The sequence below is a fragment of the Tamandua tetradactyla genome, chromosome 4, assembly GCF_023851605.1.
Source record: "Tamandua tetradactyla isolate mTamTet1 chromosome 4, mTamTet1.pri, whole genome shotgun sequence".
Lineage (NCBI taxonomy): Eukaryota > Metazoa > Chordata > Mammalia > Pilosa > Myrmecophagidae > Tamandua > Tamandua tetradactyla.
Genome location: NC_135330.1, coordinates 38905338 through 38924225, shown reverse-complemented (window position 1 = coordinate 38924225; position 18888 = coordinate 38905338). Strand labels below are relative to the sequence as shown.

At 37.5% G+C, this 18888-nt stretch overlaps 1 protein-coding gene across 1 annotated transcript in view; it reads left to right on the top strand.

The window, feature by feature from the left end:
• COLGALT2 (collagen beta(1-O)galactosyltransferase 2) overlaps nt 1–18888 on the top strand; it is a 126733-nt gene that overhangs the window by 62566 nt on the left and 45279 nt on the right. Inside the window, exons 2-3 of the mRNA XM_077157209.1 lie at nt 12214–12324; nt 14829–14946. Of these exons, the coding sequence (XP_077013324.1) occupies nt 12214–12324; nt 14829–14946 (229 nt within the window). The remainder of the gene's footprint in view (nt 1–12213; nt 12325–14828; nt 14947–18888) is intronic.

Genomic DNA, 18888 nt, shown 5'->3' with positions numbered 1-18888 from the left:
ACCAATCCTCAGCATTAGCAGGTATTGGGGGTTCTCAGAACTATTGATTTTCCCGTGTATCCTACCGTGCATTAGCGTACCTTTTGTCTCATAGATGCTGGGGGTTAGGTTTCTGAGAACTTCCTGGGCCTGGGTATTTGCAGAACTCAGGAGAGGAGTGCTGGTGAATTTAAGTCCTGAATAAGGAAGTAACAACAACCAAGGAAAGAAGTACATGTGGCATAAATTCTCCTACAATCTTCATAAATAATTTAGGGACCATATAGAATTCTCAGAACGTTTGGCTAACACTGCAGTGAGGTGGTTTGTTTTTGGTTTTCATTTATTTACTCATCATCTGCTGGGTGAAGATCATGTGCATTAGAGCTGGTTCCCAGGTGCAGAATTGCTCTGTCCATGCTTCCTATGACACAAGTGGTTTGCCTCACACAGTGCCCTTCCTGGTTAATCTGTTTCCCTGGATACTGGTGGCTTGTGGCTGCGGGGCAAGCTGATGTGATTTTTGCAGACATGCTACACTTCTTGGCAGAATTACAAGGTAGATGAAGGCTACTGTCCTTTCCACAGTGATTTCTGAAGTATTTTCCACCTCCTCCAGTTACCCAGTGCTCCAGACTACCCTCTTTTTGTCCCAAGGTGCTCACCTGGTATCCTTCAGCTCCTGTCACCTCCCTCCCCCTCCAGGTGGTGGGATGGCCAGGTGGGCTGATGGGGTGTCCCTCCTAGGCTTTTTTGTGGAGGGAGGAGCTGGTTCTAATCCGATTTTAAGAAGAGGCTTGAAAGCAGCTCCGATTGGTCATTGGTGTCACCTCTTGATTGTCTATTTTTTGAAAAATGTTTTAATAAGCGTAATTTTAGTTTAAATATTCATTTTATATAAGCGTAATTTTAGTTTAAATATTCATTTTATTAAATGAGGATCTCAGCTATTAGTCACAAATTTCTGTCTCCCATTCTTCTATACTTTAAGACCAGTTATATAGTTTCAAGAAAGAAACACAAACATTCTTAACATTTACTCATCCCATTCTACATATATAATAAGTAATTCACAGTATCATCACATAGTTGTATATTCATCATCATGGTAATTTCTTGGAACATTTGCATCAATTCAGAAAAAGAAATAAAAAGACAACAGAAAAATAAAACGTAAACAGAAAAAAAAGAAAAAAATTATACATACCGTACCCCTTAATCCTCCCTTTCATTGATCACTAGCATTTCAAACTAAATTTATTTTAACATTTGTTCCCCCTATTATTTATTTTTATTCCATATGTTCTACTCATCTGTTGACAAGGTAGATACAAGGAGCATCAGACACAAGGTTTTCACAATCACACAGTCACATTGTGAAAGCTATATCATTAAACAATCATCATCAAGAAACATGGCTTCTGGAACACAGCTCTGCATTTTCAGGCAGTTCCCTCCAGCCTCTCCATTGCATCTTGGATAACAAGGTGATATCTACTTAATGCGTAAGAATAACCTCCAGGATAACCTCTTGACTCTGTTTGAAATCTCTCAGCAATTGGCACTTTGTCTCATTTCACTCTTCCTCCTTTTGGTCGAGAAGGTTTTCTCAATCCCTTGATGCTGGGTCTCAGCTCATTCAAGAGTTTTTCTCAATCCCTTGATGCTGAGTCTCAGCTCATTCTAGGATTTCTGTCCCACGTTGCCAGGAAGGTCCATACCCCTGGGAGTCATGTCCCACGTAGACAGGGGGAGGGTGGTGAGTGTGCTTGTTGTGTTGGCTGGAGAGAGAGGCCACATCTGAGCAACAAGAGAGGTTCTCTTGGGGGTGACTCTTAGGCCTAATTTTAAGTAGACTTGACCTTAAATGGGGTTATCCTTTGTGGGGTTAAGTTTCATATGAACAACCCCCAAGACTAGGGGCTCAGCCTATAGCTTTGGTTGTCCACACTGCTTGTGAGAATATCAATAATTCAACTTGGGGAGGTTGAATTTTCCCCCGTTCTCATCATTCCCCAAAGGGAACTTTGCAAATACTTTTTCACTCACTGATCAAATCACTCTGGGATTCATTGGGGCATCACTCTGAGCAAATCAACAAAATCTCATGTCCTGCCCAAGGTTCCATGTACTTATGTTGTTCAACCAACTATCTACATAAGTTATATTAGGAGATACGCTAGTCAAAATATAAATTTTATACCAAATAAACATGTTTTGCTTTAGTCTCACACAGAAGTTGAGATTTTAAAATATTAATTATCATCTATTTTCAGTACCCTGCGGTAGTGACATTCCTTTGTTTTCCTCATGCAAAAACATTTTTTAAATTTGTACATATAGTCATTATAATTATACACTTTAGGCATTCCTAGATTACACCATCTCAATTTTTATCATCTATCTTTCTGTGTGATTTCATTTATGCCCCCAGCCCTCCTCCCTCTATCATTCTCACATTCAGCTTCATTCAGTGTTTTAACATAATTGCATTACAGTTAGGTAATGTTGTGCTGTCCATTTCTGAGTTTTTATATTCAGTCCTGTTGCACAATCTGTATCCCTGCAGCTCCAATTACCCAATATCTTACCCTACTTTTATCTCCTGATGGTCTCTGTTACCAAAGAAATATTCCAAGTTTATTCAGTGATGTCAGTTCATATCAGTGAGACCATACAGTACTTGTCCTTTTGTTTTTGGCTAATCTCACTCAGCTAATGTCCCTAAGATCCATCCATGCTGTTACATACTTCATAACTTTATTCTGTCTTACAGCTGCATAATATTCCATTGTATGTATATGCCACAGTTTGTTTAGCTACCCATCTGTTGATGGACATTTTGGCTGTTTCCATCTCTTGGTAATTGTAAATAATGCTGCTATAAACATCTGTGTGCAAATGTCCATTTGTGTCCTTGCCCTCATGTCCTTTGAGTAGAAACCGCATATAGATTGGTCCTGTTTTTTAATCCATTCTGCCAGTCTATGTCTTTTGATTGGGGAGTTTAATCCATTAACATTTAGTATTATTACTGCATGGGTAGTACTTTCTTCTGTTATTTTGCCGCCTGGATTTTATATGTCATATCTAATTTTCCTTCTTTTTACCTTTACTGATAGTCTTCCTTTCTACACTCTTCTCCACACCTCTTTCTTCTGTCTTTTCATATCTGTCTCTAGTGTTCCCTTTAGTATTTCTTGCAGATCTGGTCTCTTGGTCACAAATTCTCTCAGTGATTTTTTGTCTGAAAATGTTTTAATTTCTCCCTCATTTTTGAAGGACAACTTTGCTGGATATAGAATTCTTGGTTGGCAGTTTTTCTCTTTTAATAATTTAAATATATCATCCCACTGTCTTCTCACCTCCACGGTTTCTGCTGAGAAATCTACGCAGTCTTATTGGACTTCCCTTGTATGTGATGGATTGCTTTTCTCTTGCTGCTTTCAAGATCCTCTCTTCTCTTTGACCTCTGACATTCTGATTAGTAAATGTCTTGGAGTACATCTATTTTGGATCTGTTTTCTTTGGGGTACACTGCACTTCTTGGATCTGTAATTTTAAGTCTTTCATAAGAGTTGGAAAATTTTCAGTGATAATTTCCTCCATTAGTTTTTCTCCTCCTTTTCCCTTCTTTTCTCCATCTGGGACACCCACAACATGTATATTCATGTGCTTCATATTATCCTTCAATTCCCTGAGTCCCTGCTCATATTTTTCCATTTTTCTCCCTATGTTTTCTTTTTCTCGCCAGATTTCAGATGTTCTGTCCTCCAGTTCACTAATCCTATGTTCTTCCTCTCGAAATCTACCATTGCAGGTTTCCATTGTTTTTTTTTTTTTTTACCTCTTCTACCGTGCCTTTCATTCCCATAAGTACTGTGATTTGTTTTTTCAGACTTTCAATTTCTTCTTTTTTTTCATTCCTTGCCTTCTTTATATCCTCCCTCAATTCATTGATTTGGTTTTTGATGAGGTTTTCCATGTCTGTTCATATATTCTGAATTAATTGTTTCAGCTCCTGTATCTCATTTCAATTGTTGGTTTGTTCCTTTGACTGGGCCATATCCTCAATTTTCCTAGTGTGATTTGTTATTTTTTGCTGGCGTCTAGGCATTTAATTACTTTAATTAGTTTATTCTGGAGATTACTTTCACTTCTTTTACCTAGGGTTTTCTTGCTGGATGAATTTGTTGTCTATCTGTCCTTTGACATTCAGTTCAGCATTTATCTGGACCTCTAGCTTAGGTTTTGTTTAACAGGAGAGAATATTTCAGTTCTTGTTTTCTTGATACTTGTCCTGCTTGTATGGTGCCTTTCCCCCCCTGACACTTAGAAGCGTCTATTAGGTGTTATAGACCCCAGCCGGATTTTCCCAGACCAAACTGGCCTCCTGTCAGGATGAAAGAGTCACCTCCATTGGGTTTCCCTGAGGGTGAGACCCAGCAGGTTGAAAGAGTTTCCAGTGAAGTGTCTGGGCTCTGTTTTTCTTATCCTTCCCAGTGTGTGGTGCCTATCTGCCTGAAGGTCCGAGCAGCATAAGATGATGCAGTACCTTTAACTTTGGCAGACTCTCCCTGCTGGGGACATGGTGGAGACAGAGGAGAGGTTGTAGGCTTGTTTTAATGGCTTCAAATTACCAAGCCCTGGTGTCTGAATTCCTTGAGGGAGGTATTCCACCTGAGTTGGGCTTCACCCCAACCCTGGGGAAGGCACAGACTCCAGATAAGCCCTCAAACAAGCTTGTTTTTGCCTATGCCTGGGGCATTTGCAGCCTGAGAAGCCCTGCCGATGTATCCAAAGGCAGTCAAGCCTTTGTAGAAACACAGCCACAAAAACCTCTGTTTCCTTCTTTTTTTTTTTCCTTTTTCCTTCAGCCCTGCCCCCTTGGTGCTGGGGCAAAAATGAGTGACCTCCACTTTGACCAGGTTCACCTGAGCTGGGGGCCTATTTTTAGTAGTCAGAATTTGTTCATTAATTCCACAATTGGTGATTGGTTGGGCTCAGCCCCTGCTGCTGGTAAAGTCTCTTTCCTTTCCCCTCTGGGAAGCAGCCTGTGGGGGAGGGGTGCCAGCCGCCATGGCTTGGGAAACTCACGGTTCTGGGGGGGCTCACAGCTGATCCAGCTGTTCTGGACTGGGGTACACTGTGTGTCTGGTCACTGACGTGGCCCCAGGAACTGTTCTGTTCTGTGTCTGGTTATTCAGTAATTGTTCTGGAGGATGAACTAAAATGCGCACATTGTTAAGCTGCCATCTTGGCCTGGAAGTCTACCAGTTGTTTCATGATTTTTCCAATCATTTAAATTTGGCAGATTCTTTTCTCCTGATTATATTCAGGTTGAACACTTTTGGCAAGAATATTAGTTGTGTGCTTCTCAGGGTATCACAGCAGAAAGTACTAGATTTCAGTTATTGGTTGGCATTATTGGTGTAGGTTTGATTACTTGGTTAAGGGAGTGTCCACAAGATTTCAAACTATAATGATATCTTTCTCCCCTTGCAATTAATAAGTTGTTGGTGGGGCGGTATTATGACTGTGAATATCCTTTCTGCCAAGAACCTTTTATGCCATCGCTGTAGCTTCCATTGATAAGTACCTGAATCAATTAGTGCATTGGTAGTTGCAAAATGGTCATTTTTCTAATTCTTTTATTCATTCTATGTTTAGTTACTGTTATTCTGGGTAAAGAAATGTTTTACCCCTCCACCCCACCCAACACCATTTTTTCTTTTAATACCATATTAAATTTATTATTTCTTTTAATTCAGCATATTGTGATCCATTATTGTTTTCTTTTCTCTTTTTCTTGCTTAGAGTGGCTCAAATTTGGCCATTGAGAAACTCAAGCTGTTTCTTGTATCCTTTTGACGTGTTTCCATCAGTTTTTGAGCATTTCCTTAATTCTCTTGTACAAGATATTCCAGACTTGTCTAATTCCTTTCCTCCTTCAAACCTGGAATCAGCCTTTCTCCAAGAGGCTCTGGTTCTTTTTAGGAGGGAATGGAATTTAGAAATAAAGATTCGTGGTTTATGTCTTGCCCCTGACATGTCATTGCTTATAGACCACATCTGTGGATAGCACTAGGAAATATATGTGTTGTTAAATCTGTTGGACGCCTCCAATTACAATTCAACATCACAGAATCCTTCTTCTTCCCTTATTCTGTATTTGTACTCCCTTATCCCCAGAAAAGCCTGTATTCAAAATGCCCACAAAACTATTTTGGAGTTTCTTCACTACTTATAACTACCAACAACAAAATTCTACTAAATAAAATTCAAGACTTCTTTGTGGTCATCTCTGTCCTTAAAAAGTGTCCTACTCAGTGGTAGGATGCTCGCTTTCCATGCGGGAGACCTGGGTTCAATTCCCAGACCGTGCACCTAAAAAGAAAAGTATCCTACTGAGGTTATAAAACTATCTTCAAAAATTAGTTGGAGTAATTGTTTTTTCCTTCTGGTTATGGTATCAATTTCTTATATATTATTTGCACTTGCCTTTTTTTTTTTAAGAGAAGTAGGTTTACAAAGCATTTGCACTTTTCTTTTGCCCACTTTTCTATCAGATATTTAGAGTTTTTCCTCTATTTTTAAAAATACTGTATTTATTAAGGAGATTAGCCCTGCGTCTGTTTATAAGTTGCAAATACTTTCTGTTTGTTTTTTCATTTTGTTTAGTGTTTTCTTGCAATGCAAATGGATTTTTAAATTTTTATGTAGTCAGTTTCATAGATCTTTTGTTTTATTACATCTGGATTGTGAGTCATAGTTAGAAATCTTGCCCCCATACCAGATTATAAAGTAATCTACTTGTATTTTCTGTTGGTGCATGTATGTTTTCACTTTTATTTATTTTTTCCATTTAAATCTATTTGGAGTTTATTCTAGTATATAATGTGAGCTATGGATCCAGTTTTATTTTTTTTCTCCAATTGGCTATGCAGTTGTCTTAACACCTTTTATTTTAAAATCCTCCTGTGATTTGAGCTGTTACCTTTGACATATATTCAGTGGCTATACTTTTGTTCCACTCCACTGCTCTCCCATCTGTTCCTGTGTCATTACCACATGGTTTTAATTATAGTGGTTTTTCAGTAAGTAAAGCTTTTGTAGTAAGCTTTACTATCTGAAGTAGTCCTCCTTTACTGCCCTCCTCCTTTTTTGGCAGGATCTTCCTAGAAATTATGGCACACTTATTTTCCCATATGTATTTTAGAAACAACTGTTCTAGCTCCAGGAAAAAAAAAGTATTGGTATTTTTATTGGAATTACATTTAGCTTTTTAAATTAAGGAGAATTCCAATCTTTATCTTGTTGAGTTATCTGATCCAAAAACAAGGACTATCCTTCCATTTTTCAATGTTACTTCTTTTGCCTTTTGGGAGTGTTTAAAATCATCCTCATGTAGGTTTTGCACATTTCTTATTTTTGTTCTTTATATTCTACTTTCTTGTAAGTGGTTTCTTCTTTCATTACATTTCTGATTAAGCATTGTGTGTACATATGAAGGATTTTGATTTCTGTTTGTTAATTTTATATTCTGCTACTTTGCTGAATTATTTCATAGTTTTAGTTTTATTATTATTCTCTTGGGTGATATCATATACAAATAGAGAAAAATTTACTTCTTTTATTTCAGTTCTTCTGCCTTTAGAGTTTTCTTCTGTTTAATTGCACTGCCTAATATATTCAAAGTAATGTTAAACCGTTATAAAGATTATGGGCATCTTTGTCTTGTTCTTGACCTTTTAGTGGCAATTCCTTTTTCCATCAAGTAAGGCTTTAAGACTGAGGTGTGTGTGTGTGTGTGAGTGCGTGTTTCTATGTGTGCTATCTCTACCAAGTTTAAATGTCAGTATTGAACTTGCATTATTTGGAATTTACTTGCAAAAATTTGGAATTTTCATTTTTTTTTTTTTTTTACACTCTAGGGAAATATCTGCTCTACTAAGATTTGGTAGAATTCCTCCTGTGAAACCATCTGGTTTTCTTTGCCTTTTTCCCCTTTGTTTGTGGGATAATTCTTTGGCAACTTTCTCTGTTTTGTCTGGTGAAATTGGTCTAAGTTTCATATTGCTACTGGAGCCAATATTGCTGACTTAAATCTTCCTTAGGGATCATCTATTATATCTAGTTTTCAAGTTTTTCATTGGCTTGCACAAAAAGTTGCTTGTGATTTTTTAAATCTTCTATGTCAATCATTGTTCCTCCCCCCTTGTCATTTCTTATTTTTTATATTTGCCTTATCGCTACTTTTTTTTCTTAATTGGGTTACCTAGTTGTCTATTTTGTTGATTTTTTTTTTTTCAAAAAATCAGCATGTTCTGAATTGATTAGGATTTTAAATTTGGGTTAGGCGGACAGAAGTGGTAAAGTAGGAAACAAGATAGTTTATTGCTTAGGGTTTCTGAAGGGTGAGGGGAGGCCTCATGAGGTGGTGAGTCGTCGGTGCTCAGGCAGCAGGTGGGGTGCACACAAGCAGACAGAGAGGGACCTATGGGCTTCGCCTTTATGGCACTGCAAGGGGGGTGGTTAGTCGGTTTCCTGTGGGAGTTAAAAAGACTGGTTAGTTTAAAGCAAACATGCATGAAAAGGGAAAAGCACTGGGGCCCCGGGAATCGTGGGGAGGGGTGGCTTATCATTGGAGCTAGCTATGGAATTTGGATTTGCTTTGTGGGTACTGTGGGGCCTGTGGGAGGTAATGGTTGGGCCAATATGACCAATAGACACTGGGTTTTGGGTGTAGAAGTGAGTTAATGGCTCGAGAAAAGGGCAAGAGGCCCTGGCACAACAGAGGCTTGGGACACAGTGTTTCAATTTGTTTTTTAGTTTTGTTACCTGTTTGCTTACTTCTTGACTTTCTACCTTTATCTTTACTCTTTCTTTATGGTTGGTTGTTTTGTTTCTTTTTTCCTAGATTTTTCGTTATTTTGGATATTTCCTAGTAGTTTTTAGTTTTGAAAATGATTTATTTTAGTACTTTTATTTTTACTGGTTCATGTATATAAAACTATGAATTTTTCTCTGATCACTCCTTTAAGTGTGTCTCAAAATTCTGATATATAATGTTTTCATTATCAAGCTTTAGAACTTCTGAAATTAGTTTGCATTTCTTCTTTCACTAGATAGTTGATTAGTAGATACCTTTTCATGACTGTTTTTTGTTTTTATTGCATTAATTTCTAGTTTTATTGCATTGTTGTCAGAGATTGTTATTTGTATTATTTTTGTTTTATGGAGGCTTTCATTATAACATGATTCTTGGTCACTTTTTGTGAAGGCTCCATGTGCACATGAGAAGAGGGTATTTTGTTTATTACCGTATTGTGCAAGCCCTCTAAATCTTACTGTTTCACCATTTGCACTGTCTTCAGCTGAAAGTGGTATGTTTGTATGTCATTATTGGTATTTCTGTTTTTCCTTGCAGTTTCCGTACTTTTCAGTATATTGGGCGGTGGAGGGACAACAAACTATAACCCATAGACTGGCTTCCAGTATTATAAATAAAGCTTTATTGGAGCACAGCGTCTCCCAGTCATTTACGTATTATTTATGATGACTTTCATGTTATTGTGATAGAGTTGAGTAGTTGTGACAGAGCTGTGTCTCACAAGCCTAAAATATTTATTTCTGGCTCTGCTGGCCCCTCTATTAAATGCCAGTCCATATATATTCACATTTATACCTTTGATGTAAATTGTGTTCTTTGATGTTATAGAATATTCTTCTTTATCATATTAATTATGATAAAATATAAAAATTAATAATAACTTTTGGTCTGAATTCTATCTTTTTTGATGTCAAGCTTATAACTCCTGCTTTGTTTCTTTTTTTTTTTTAATTTTTCATTGACCAGTGTATGTTTTCCTATCTCTTTATGTTTAACTGTCCTGAATAACTTCGCTTTAGATGTTTATCTAGTATACATTATAGAGTTGGGTGTTGTTTTGTGATCCAACCTGAAAATATTTTGTGTTAATAAGTGAATTAAGCCCATTTACATTCACTGATATGACTCATATGTTTAGTTTCTGCTCTGATTTATTATTTCATGTTGTATTAGCTACACGTTTTATTTACTATGTTTCTTTCCCCATAAGTTCTGTTCTCATCATTCTTTTTTCTTTTCATATTCCTTTTGGTATTTAGAAAAGTTCGAGTTTTTGTTCTAGCGGTTATTTTTATATTGTTGCCTAGTATAATGCCCTCAGTCACTTTTTTTCTTGCTTAGGCTTATATTATTATGAACTTTGTTAGCTTTATACAGTATCTTTGACACTTATCTATTACCAATACAATAATCAATACAATCCAGTGGTGAACTTTCTCCCATCATTTCTGTTTTTAAAAAAGTTTTAAATTTGTTTGCTGTTACACACTACGTGACATCTATATTTATTCTTCTCTCCTTGTCCTCACCTTTATTTTAGCTTTAGTTCTACAGTGAAATACACTAAATGCCTATGAGCAGCTCTTTTGCTCGTTTCCCCTGTCGTATTTTGGTTGAATGAAACTCTGATAGATTTCCCAAGAATATGGTGTTCTCTGTTCTTGTACACTTAAATCTGTTTTTCTACAGCCTTAATATTTGAAAGACAGGTCTGCGGGTTATTGATCCTTAAGCATTCATGTGTTTCTTTCCTTGGATTACTTGAAATTACTACTTTATTGTCTTTCTTCATGTGTTATTGTTGAGGAATCTGATGTCAACTTGATTTCTTTTCCTTTATATATGATTTGGTCTTTTTACCTGATGGCGTAGAAGAATTCTTTTTTTTTTAATCATTAAAAATCTGTTTTACTGATATATGCTTCAGAATTTGTTGTTCTGGTTCAATTTTCCCAGATATACAATGGGCCTATACTTGGTGGTCAGGCCTTATATTTACAGAAAAAATTTCTTGTGTTATAGTTGTTATATATATAAATTAATTGTTTTTTTCATTCTTCAAAGACTCCAATTATACATATATTGAATTTTATTTGTCATATCTTCTTTATCAATCACTTTCTTTCAGATCCTTTTTACCTATTTCTTTCATTTTCATTTTCTTCGCCATTTGCAGACGTTTCTTCGTGCCTCTTGTTATATTTTCATTCAAATATTCTCCCTTTGGTCAATTCTTGTTTCATGTTTTTTGTTTTTTGTTTGTTGGGTTGTTTTTTTTCAGTCTGTTTCTTTCTGTGGGCTTGAATTTCTGATTTGAGTTTTTTTTCTTAGCTTCAGATGCTTTTACAGGGGTATTTAATAAAGTTGGGTATTTTGTTATGCGGGTTTTTTTCTTTGTAGTTAATTTTATGGGAAGAATGTTTATCAGTTAAAGTGTTTTATGGTTGTTTTTTTTTTTCTTATAGTAGCTTTGGAGATGTGGTCTACTATTTACTATTCACTTTGAAATGTCTTTTTTTCCTTAAGTTAGCAGTAATGGTGTGTACATACAGGGTAGAAGAGTTTGGATTGCTTACTAGGTCTTTTAGCTCAAATCCCCATTCTTCTGTTGAATATGGAGCCTCTACACTTCTTATATTTTGTTAAACTTTCAGGGTAGAGCAAGTGTATCTGTTTGTTAAAATTTGAGGTAGATGAAAAACATTGTATATAATATTTGATGGCTTTTGAAGTTACTCTATTTCATATAATTTATGAAAAGTTAATCCAAGATGGAAATATGAAGTTACCTTAGATTTACAGTTTTATATTGGTAACTTTCATTGTGTCTTTCCCCTACAGTACATATGAAAAAAGAACTGCTCACTAGAAATCTTATTGTACCCTGAAAATTGACTTGAAATATGAATAAAACCGAATGATTGCTTAAATTGAGGGTAATTGTGAAATAAAGTTGAAGGTAGATTTTGCATATTGGATAACTAAAAAGTCAAAACAAATTGGCAGATTTCCAAAAAGATTTATTAATGACTTTTGTTCAATTCATTTTATGCTTTATACTTTTATTAGAGCTTTCATGTGTTTACTTATTAATACAACCATTTATTGATCTTACTATTGTCCAACCCTGTCTGAGGAGCTAATAACACAAAGATGATTTTAAAGTATCTCTTATTTCAGAAATGCATTGCCTAGTTTGGACCATAAGGGAATTATTTTCATATACACAAAGTATTTTTTTCCAAAACTGGTCCTTCTCCTTTCAGATAATCCAGGCTCTCAGACTTCCTCCTCTTTCTTTGGATCACATAACTGAACTACATTGTGCTTTCTCCCATCAGGGCAGCCACTGATCACAATGTGGATAACACAACACAAATCCTCAGGGAGTGGTTGAAAAATGTACAGAAACTCTATCACTATGTGGAGTGGAGGCCTATGGATGAACCACAGTGAGTAGCAAGAGCAAATTTTAGAAACTCATTATTTACTCCTCCTGCCCTAACCAGTTCTCCTGCCATTCAGGGTAATGACCTTGGAGACGCATGTGACTTTTTCTTGTCTCTCATTTCTGTATCTAGTGAGTTATAAAGACCTGTAATTTCTTTCTTTGACAGGTCTTCACATTTCTCTTTTTCTCTTTACCCCTGCAGCTGCCTGTCAAGTTCATGTTCTCATTAGCTCAAAAGTAAATTACAATAGCAGTAAATGTTTTTTTAAAATATTGAAATAATTTTTCATATTTTGAGTATAAATTTATATTCAAGGGACCATAGTGAAGAGTTTGTATACTTTCTACATACTCTGTGTTTCTTTTTTCACTCAAGTTTTCTCATAACTTGGCAAGCATACTGTAGAAGTAGTTAAGGAATGTCTTCATTCCTTTAATGGCTACAATGTATTCCATTGTGTGGATGTATTGTAATTTCTTACCCAATCCCCTGTTTATGGACAGTTAGGTTATTTTCAATCTTAACCATGGCAATACTTAGTTGCTTCCATCTCAGAGGCATCCTGCATGCCATCTGTCAAATCAGTCTGCCCAAAATACCAATGCAGGGGCTTTATTTTTCTTTTAAAATCCTCTTCCAATAGTTCTCCAGTACCCTTAGCACAGTGTTCAAAACCCCCAGACTTAACAAAAAGATTCTATAAACTTTGTGTATGCACCCATATCTCCTGTTTCTTCTCAAAGGAAAACCTGCTTTATCCAAAATGTTCCTTTTATTTTCAACTGCAATCTTTGCTCATGCAGGTTTGCTTTCCTTAAAGCCTTTTCCTTCTGTGTAACCATCTCTAATCCCAAATCCTGCCTACTACAGAGAGCCTTGCCTAGTTATTCCAGTTGCAAAGATGTCCCTTTCTGTCAACACTTGTATTGCTTATTATGCATATGCGTATCACCCTCTTTGACACAACGATACACTGAACTATAACTAGCTGTGTTATTTAACTCTGTAACTTGTGTACTTTTTCCTAAGTAATTTATAGGTTTTTTGTTATGGGGCGATATACAAACACTTTAGATTTCTCTCCAATACTGTGTTGTTGGGTGAATAAATGAGTCAATGAGATCATGAATAAAGGTATTTAAAACTCACTATTGTAATTGCTCCCAAGGCCACCATAATTCCAGCTTAAGGTAAACCGATGTTTAAAGAGAATGAATTGGGTTACCCGAATTTCTACCCAGGATGAGGCATTTATTGAACATCAAATTGGCATTTTAATTTAAAATGCCATTCCAGAATGAATCTTTCATTTTTCTACTCTCTTCCTATATAACATAAGTACATTTATTATATTTATAGATATTTATATGCATATATGTTTCAAATACCAGCATATGTTCCACATTTTTTACCAGAATTTAACTCTATAAAAGATTTGGAACACTCCTTATAATGGAAACTGATCTAGTGAATAAAGCGCACAGGAAAACTTTATGTATCTGCCTTGCATTCTGTTAATTTTCTCAGCAGGCAGATTTTTACAGAATATGTATGTTGTATGCCAAGGTAGCATGAAAGAAATTAGAGAAGACAGTTGTTTTTGGCAATATATTCAGAAAAATGGGAATTCCACTCGTTTTCCTTGCAGCAATAATTGGAGAGGACATCCCAGAGGATTCCTGTGTAGTACATAGTTTTATTAACCTTATTTGTATAATTACAGTCTCATTGTTTTGTTTACTAAGACAAATGAGCAGCCAGCACAGCTATAAGAACTTGGAGTGGTGGCCAGTTGGGGACAGCATTTGGGTCCATGCCAGTTGGGAGTGTGCAGAAGGGTTCTGGAGAGTGCACCAGCCCACTTGCTGATGTGGCCACATAAGAGTCCTGGCTGCTGTGTGGATGTTGGTAGATAGAGATCCCAAAGACATTATACATTTGCCCCAAGACCTGACTTTACCTGGAATAGATCGATGTAGTCAGACTCTATAGAATCCCTTACTGAGACTACACCTAGTAAATTTAACCTTTGTTTTTCCTGGGATACTCATATTTTTACACTGCTACATTTTCAGATTTATTGGGTAGCAGGGTGTATAGAAAAGTGTGTAGGAGCACTTTAACCCTTAACTTTAGGGTAAAGTCCCTGGATACAAATTTTGTGTTCCTTAGTACCTGTGTAACATTAGGCGATGACTGAACCTCTCTATCCCTATTTCCTCATCCTTGAAATGGGAAGAATAGCAGTACTGTTCTCATAGGGCTCTAGGTAGAACCAAGTGAAATATTTCACATAAAGACTTGTAAGCAACAAGTTGCTTAATCTCTCCTTGCTCCAGTTACCTTATCTGCAATATGAGGATGAGAGTAACAATAATAGGATCTACTTCCTAGGGTTGCTGGAGAATTAAATGAATTAATACATTTTAAACATTTAGGACAGAATCTGGCACCTGTTTGGCACTCAATGAACATCAGCGATTATTGTTATTATACACTTTTAGGTCTTATCCTGATGAAATTGGACCAAAGCACTGGCCCAGCTCCCGGTTTGCCCACGTGATGAAACTACGACAGGCAGCCCTTCGAACTGCGAGGGAAAAATGGTCGGACTACATTCTGGTAAAAGCAGATATTCATTTTATTTGCAACTGTTATCTAGAATGGATTCAAAATCAGTTGTCCAAAAACTAAGAGGATAGGGGCAATCAAACAACTTTTACTTTACGTACCACCATCCCTCCTTTTTAAGAAAAGCTCAAGGGGAAATGTTTAGAACTTAATATTGGGATATTTGGATTTCATCTCCGACCCACTCCTGACATGCATTTTCAGTGAATGACCAAAGAAGTACCTAAATTATTTGGGCTCTTTCATATGTAACAGGCATAAGGAAATAACTACTGTAGATAAAATGATAAAAATTGTTTTAATAAATTTTTGGAAGAATCTTAAGGATATGAGAAAATAATTATATAAAAACTTAACTCGGATTAGCAGCTTTGAAACTCCATTCCCTTTCGCCCCTGAATGACTTTGGAAACGGTGTCTCTTATTTGCCCTCCCAGTGATGACAGACCCTGGTGGGCTCTAGTGGAGAACTCCCCATGAAGAGGTTTTGTCATTTCCCTGAGACCTTTGAGAGTGATGCAGAAATGTGCAGGACTTGATCATTAGGAGTCAATCTTGTACTCCATCCTTGGCCTTAATACGATAGAATCTGTTGTTATACTGTCTCTGTAAATGAATCAGTGTTAACAAGGACTGCTACTAGTAATGGAAATAGATTCATTAGTTAGCATAGGTTGATATAATGTACTTTAAACCAAAATTCTACTTGTTACATTAAAATGACATTGATGGATCTATTTTGGGACATCCCAACACTAATATCTGTATTAGTGAGGGTTCTCACTCCATTAGTGAGAGAAATGGAATCGACAGGAAATATCTGTAAATATAAAATATATAAAAGTGTCTCACATAACTATGGGAACATAGAGTCCAAAATTCGCAGGGCAGGCTGTGAAGCTGATGACTCCAATGGAGGGTCTGGATGAACTCCACAGGAGAGGCTCCCCAACCAAAGCAGGAAGAGAACCTGTCTCTTCTGAATCCTCCTTAAAAGCCTTCCATTGATTAAATTAAACATCACTCATTGCAGAAGGCACTCCTCTTGGCTGATTACAAATGGAATCAGTTGTAGATGCAACTGATGTGATCATGATTTAATTCTATGACATTTCTATGAAACATCCTCATAGCAACAGACAGGCCAGCACTTGCCCAACCAAACAAACAGGTGTCACCACCTGACCAAGTTGACACATGAACCTGATCATGACAGTCCACCCCTTATCAACTTGGCAGCTATATACATTACCTTAAACCATACTTAATTTCTAAATAGAAGACAATAAAAGACACATTTTTTCCTTGCCTAACAATACTTAACTGTCCTGCATACAATCAGAAACACATTAAATCTCCCCAGAATAGGGTGCAAGTCATTGGGTAATATTCATTCTTAAACTTGATACCATACAACTTAAATACTATAACATGAATAGAACAGCATTACAGTCCTCGTTTCTGTAACTGATTACGTGGTCGTAGTTCATATTTATCACTACTTTCTTTCACAACCCATTCCATGTTCCCTTTACTCTCAGCATGCATCAGCTGGCCATGGTTCTTTGCCTGCTGTGACCCAAACCTTCATTCCTGAAGGTTCAGAGACATTGGTAGTCCTGCCTGGATTGGGTTGTTGCAGTTTTCCATTGATTTTAATCACAGGGCATGGTAGTACTAAAACACACTCTAGGGAATCTACTATATTCCAGTAAAACTCTTCTTTACTTCCATTATGTAGTTGCAGTCCTATTTCCCCTGATAGTCAGGGTCAATCACCCCAGCCAGTAAGGTAATCTCCTTCTTGGCTTGTTGATCCAGGGGCATGAGCAGCCCAAAGGGACTAGGTGGCAGTCTTAGATTCCAGTTCAATGGATTCATAGTTGTTTCTCCTGGTGGAAACAGCACCATACAGTGGACACTGATTCAGAACATACACAGCTTCCTGGAGAGCATTACCCCAGCCCTTCAAGGTATTGCTACCTAGTCAGCACCAAAATTGAGTTTTCAAAAGGCCATTCCACTGTTCTATCGATCCGGCTGCCTCAGGGTGATGGGGACTATGGTAAGAGAGAATTCCATGAACACGTACCCATTCCTGCATTTCATTTGCTGTGAAGTATGTTCCTTGATCAGAAGCAATGCTGTCTAGAATACCATGATGATGGATAAAGCATTCTCTAAGTCCATGGATGGTAATTTTGGCAGAAGCATTGCGTTCAGGGAAAGCAAACCCATATCCAGACTGTGTCTATTCTGTTAGACAAATCGCTGCCCCTTCCATGAAGGGAGTGGTCCAATGTAATCAACTGGCCACCATGTAGCCGGCTGGTCACCTCAAGGAATGGTGCCATATTCGGGGATGAGTATGGGTCTCTGCTGCTGGCAGATTGGGCTCTCAGCAGTGGCTATAGCCAGGTCAGCTTTGGTGAGTGGAAGTCCGTGTTGCTGAGCCCATGCATAACCTCCATCCCTACCACCATGACCACTTTGTTCATGAGCCTATTGGGCAATGACAGGATTTGCTGGGGAAAGAGGCTGAAGCAACCACAGAATGGGTCATCTTATCCACCTTCTTCTGCTGAAGTCACTCTTTGGTGGGTATTCACATGGGACACAAATATCTTCATGTTTTCAGCCTGCTCAGAAAGGTCTATCCACATACCTCTTCCCCAGACCTCTTTGTCACCAATTTTCCAATTATGGTCTTTCCAAGTCCCTGACCATCCAGCCAAACCATTAGCAACAGCCCATGAGTCAGTATACAAACGCATCTCTGGCCAGCTCTCTTTCCAAGCAAAATGAACCACCAGGTACACTGCTTGAAGTTCTGCCCACTGGGAGGATTTTCCCTCACCACTGTCTTTCAGGACACCCCAGAAAGGGGTTCAACAGGAAAACACTCGCAAATATAAAATTTATAAAAGTGTCTAATGTAACCATGGGAACACAGAGTCCAAAATCCACAGGGCAGGCTGTGAAGCTGATGATTCCAATGGAGGGTCTGGATGAACTCCACAGGAGAGGCTCACCAGCCAAAGCAGGAAGAGAGAAATTCAGGATTCTCTTCTGAATCCTTTTTAAAAGACTTCCATTGATTAGATTAAACATCACTCTTTGCAGAAGACACTCCCCTTGGCTGATTACAAAAGGAATTCTATTAGATGTCTTCATAGCAACCTACAGGCCAGCACTTGCCCAACCAGACACATGAGCCTGACCACGACACTATCCAAAACCTAAATAGACCTGACCATCTGTACCGAGTGTTTGGTGAATGAATGTATAAGGACTTGGGGGGACATTAATACTGTGTACTTAAACCACTAACCAAATGTAGGTTGGATCCTAGTTGAGTCTGAGCCCCATATGGTAGCACCAATTCATTACTTGGTACGTCATGCAGAGCTCAACATGTAGAAGTGAGACTTCATGTATTATTTCAACAAATCTGTTTAATTTTCCTTGGCTACTTAAGCAAATACCTTGATCTAGGCTGACTTTAACAATGGAAATTTAAATTGGAGGTTAAGAAAAGTTCAAATCACAGCATTATCAAGGTGATGCTTTCTCCCCGAGGACTGGGGTTGGCGGCAGGCAATCCTTGGTCATGGGCTCTTCTGTCGTGATAAAGCACGTGGTGGCCTTGGGCCTCTCCCTTCTCTTCTGGATTCAGTTAATGTTCAGCTTCTGACTGCTTTCTCTGTGACTTTCTCTGTAACTGTCTTCATTCTGCTCATAAAGAACTTCAGTAATAAAATTAAGACCCATTCTGATTGAAATGGGCCACACCTTAAATGAAATAACCTCAACAAAAAGTACTACTTAAAATGGGTTCATACCCTGAGGAATGGATTAAGTTTAAGAACATGTTTTTCTGGGGCACATACCATTCCAAAGCACCACAGGCTGAATGAATCGTGGCTTTCTCAA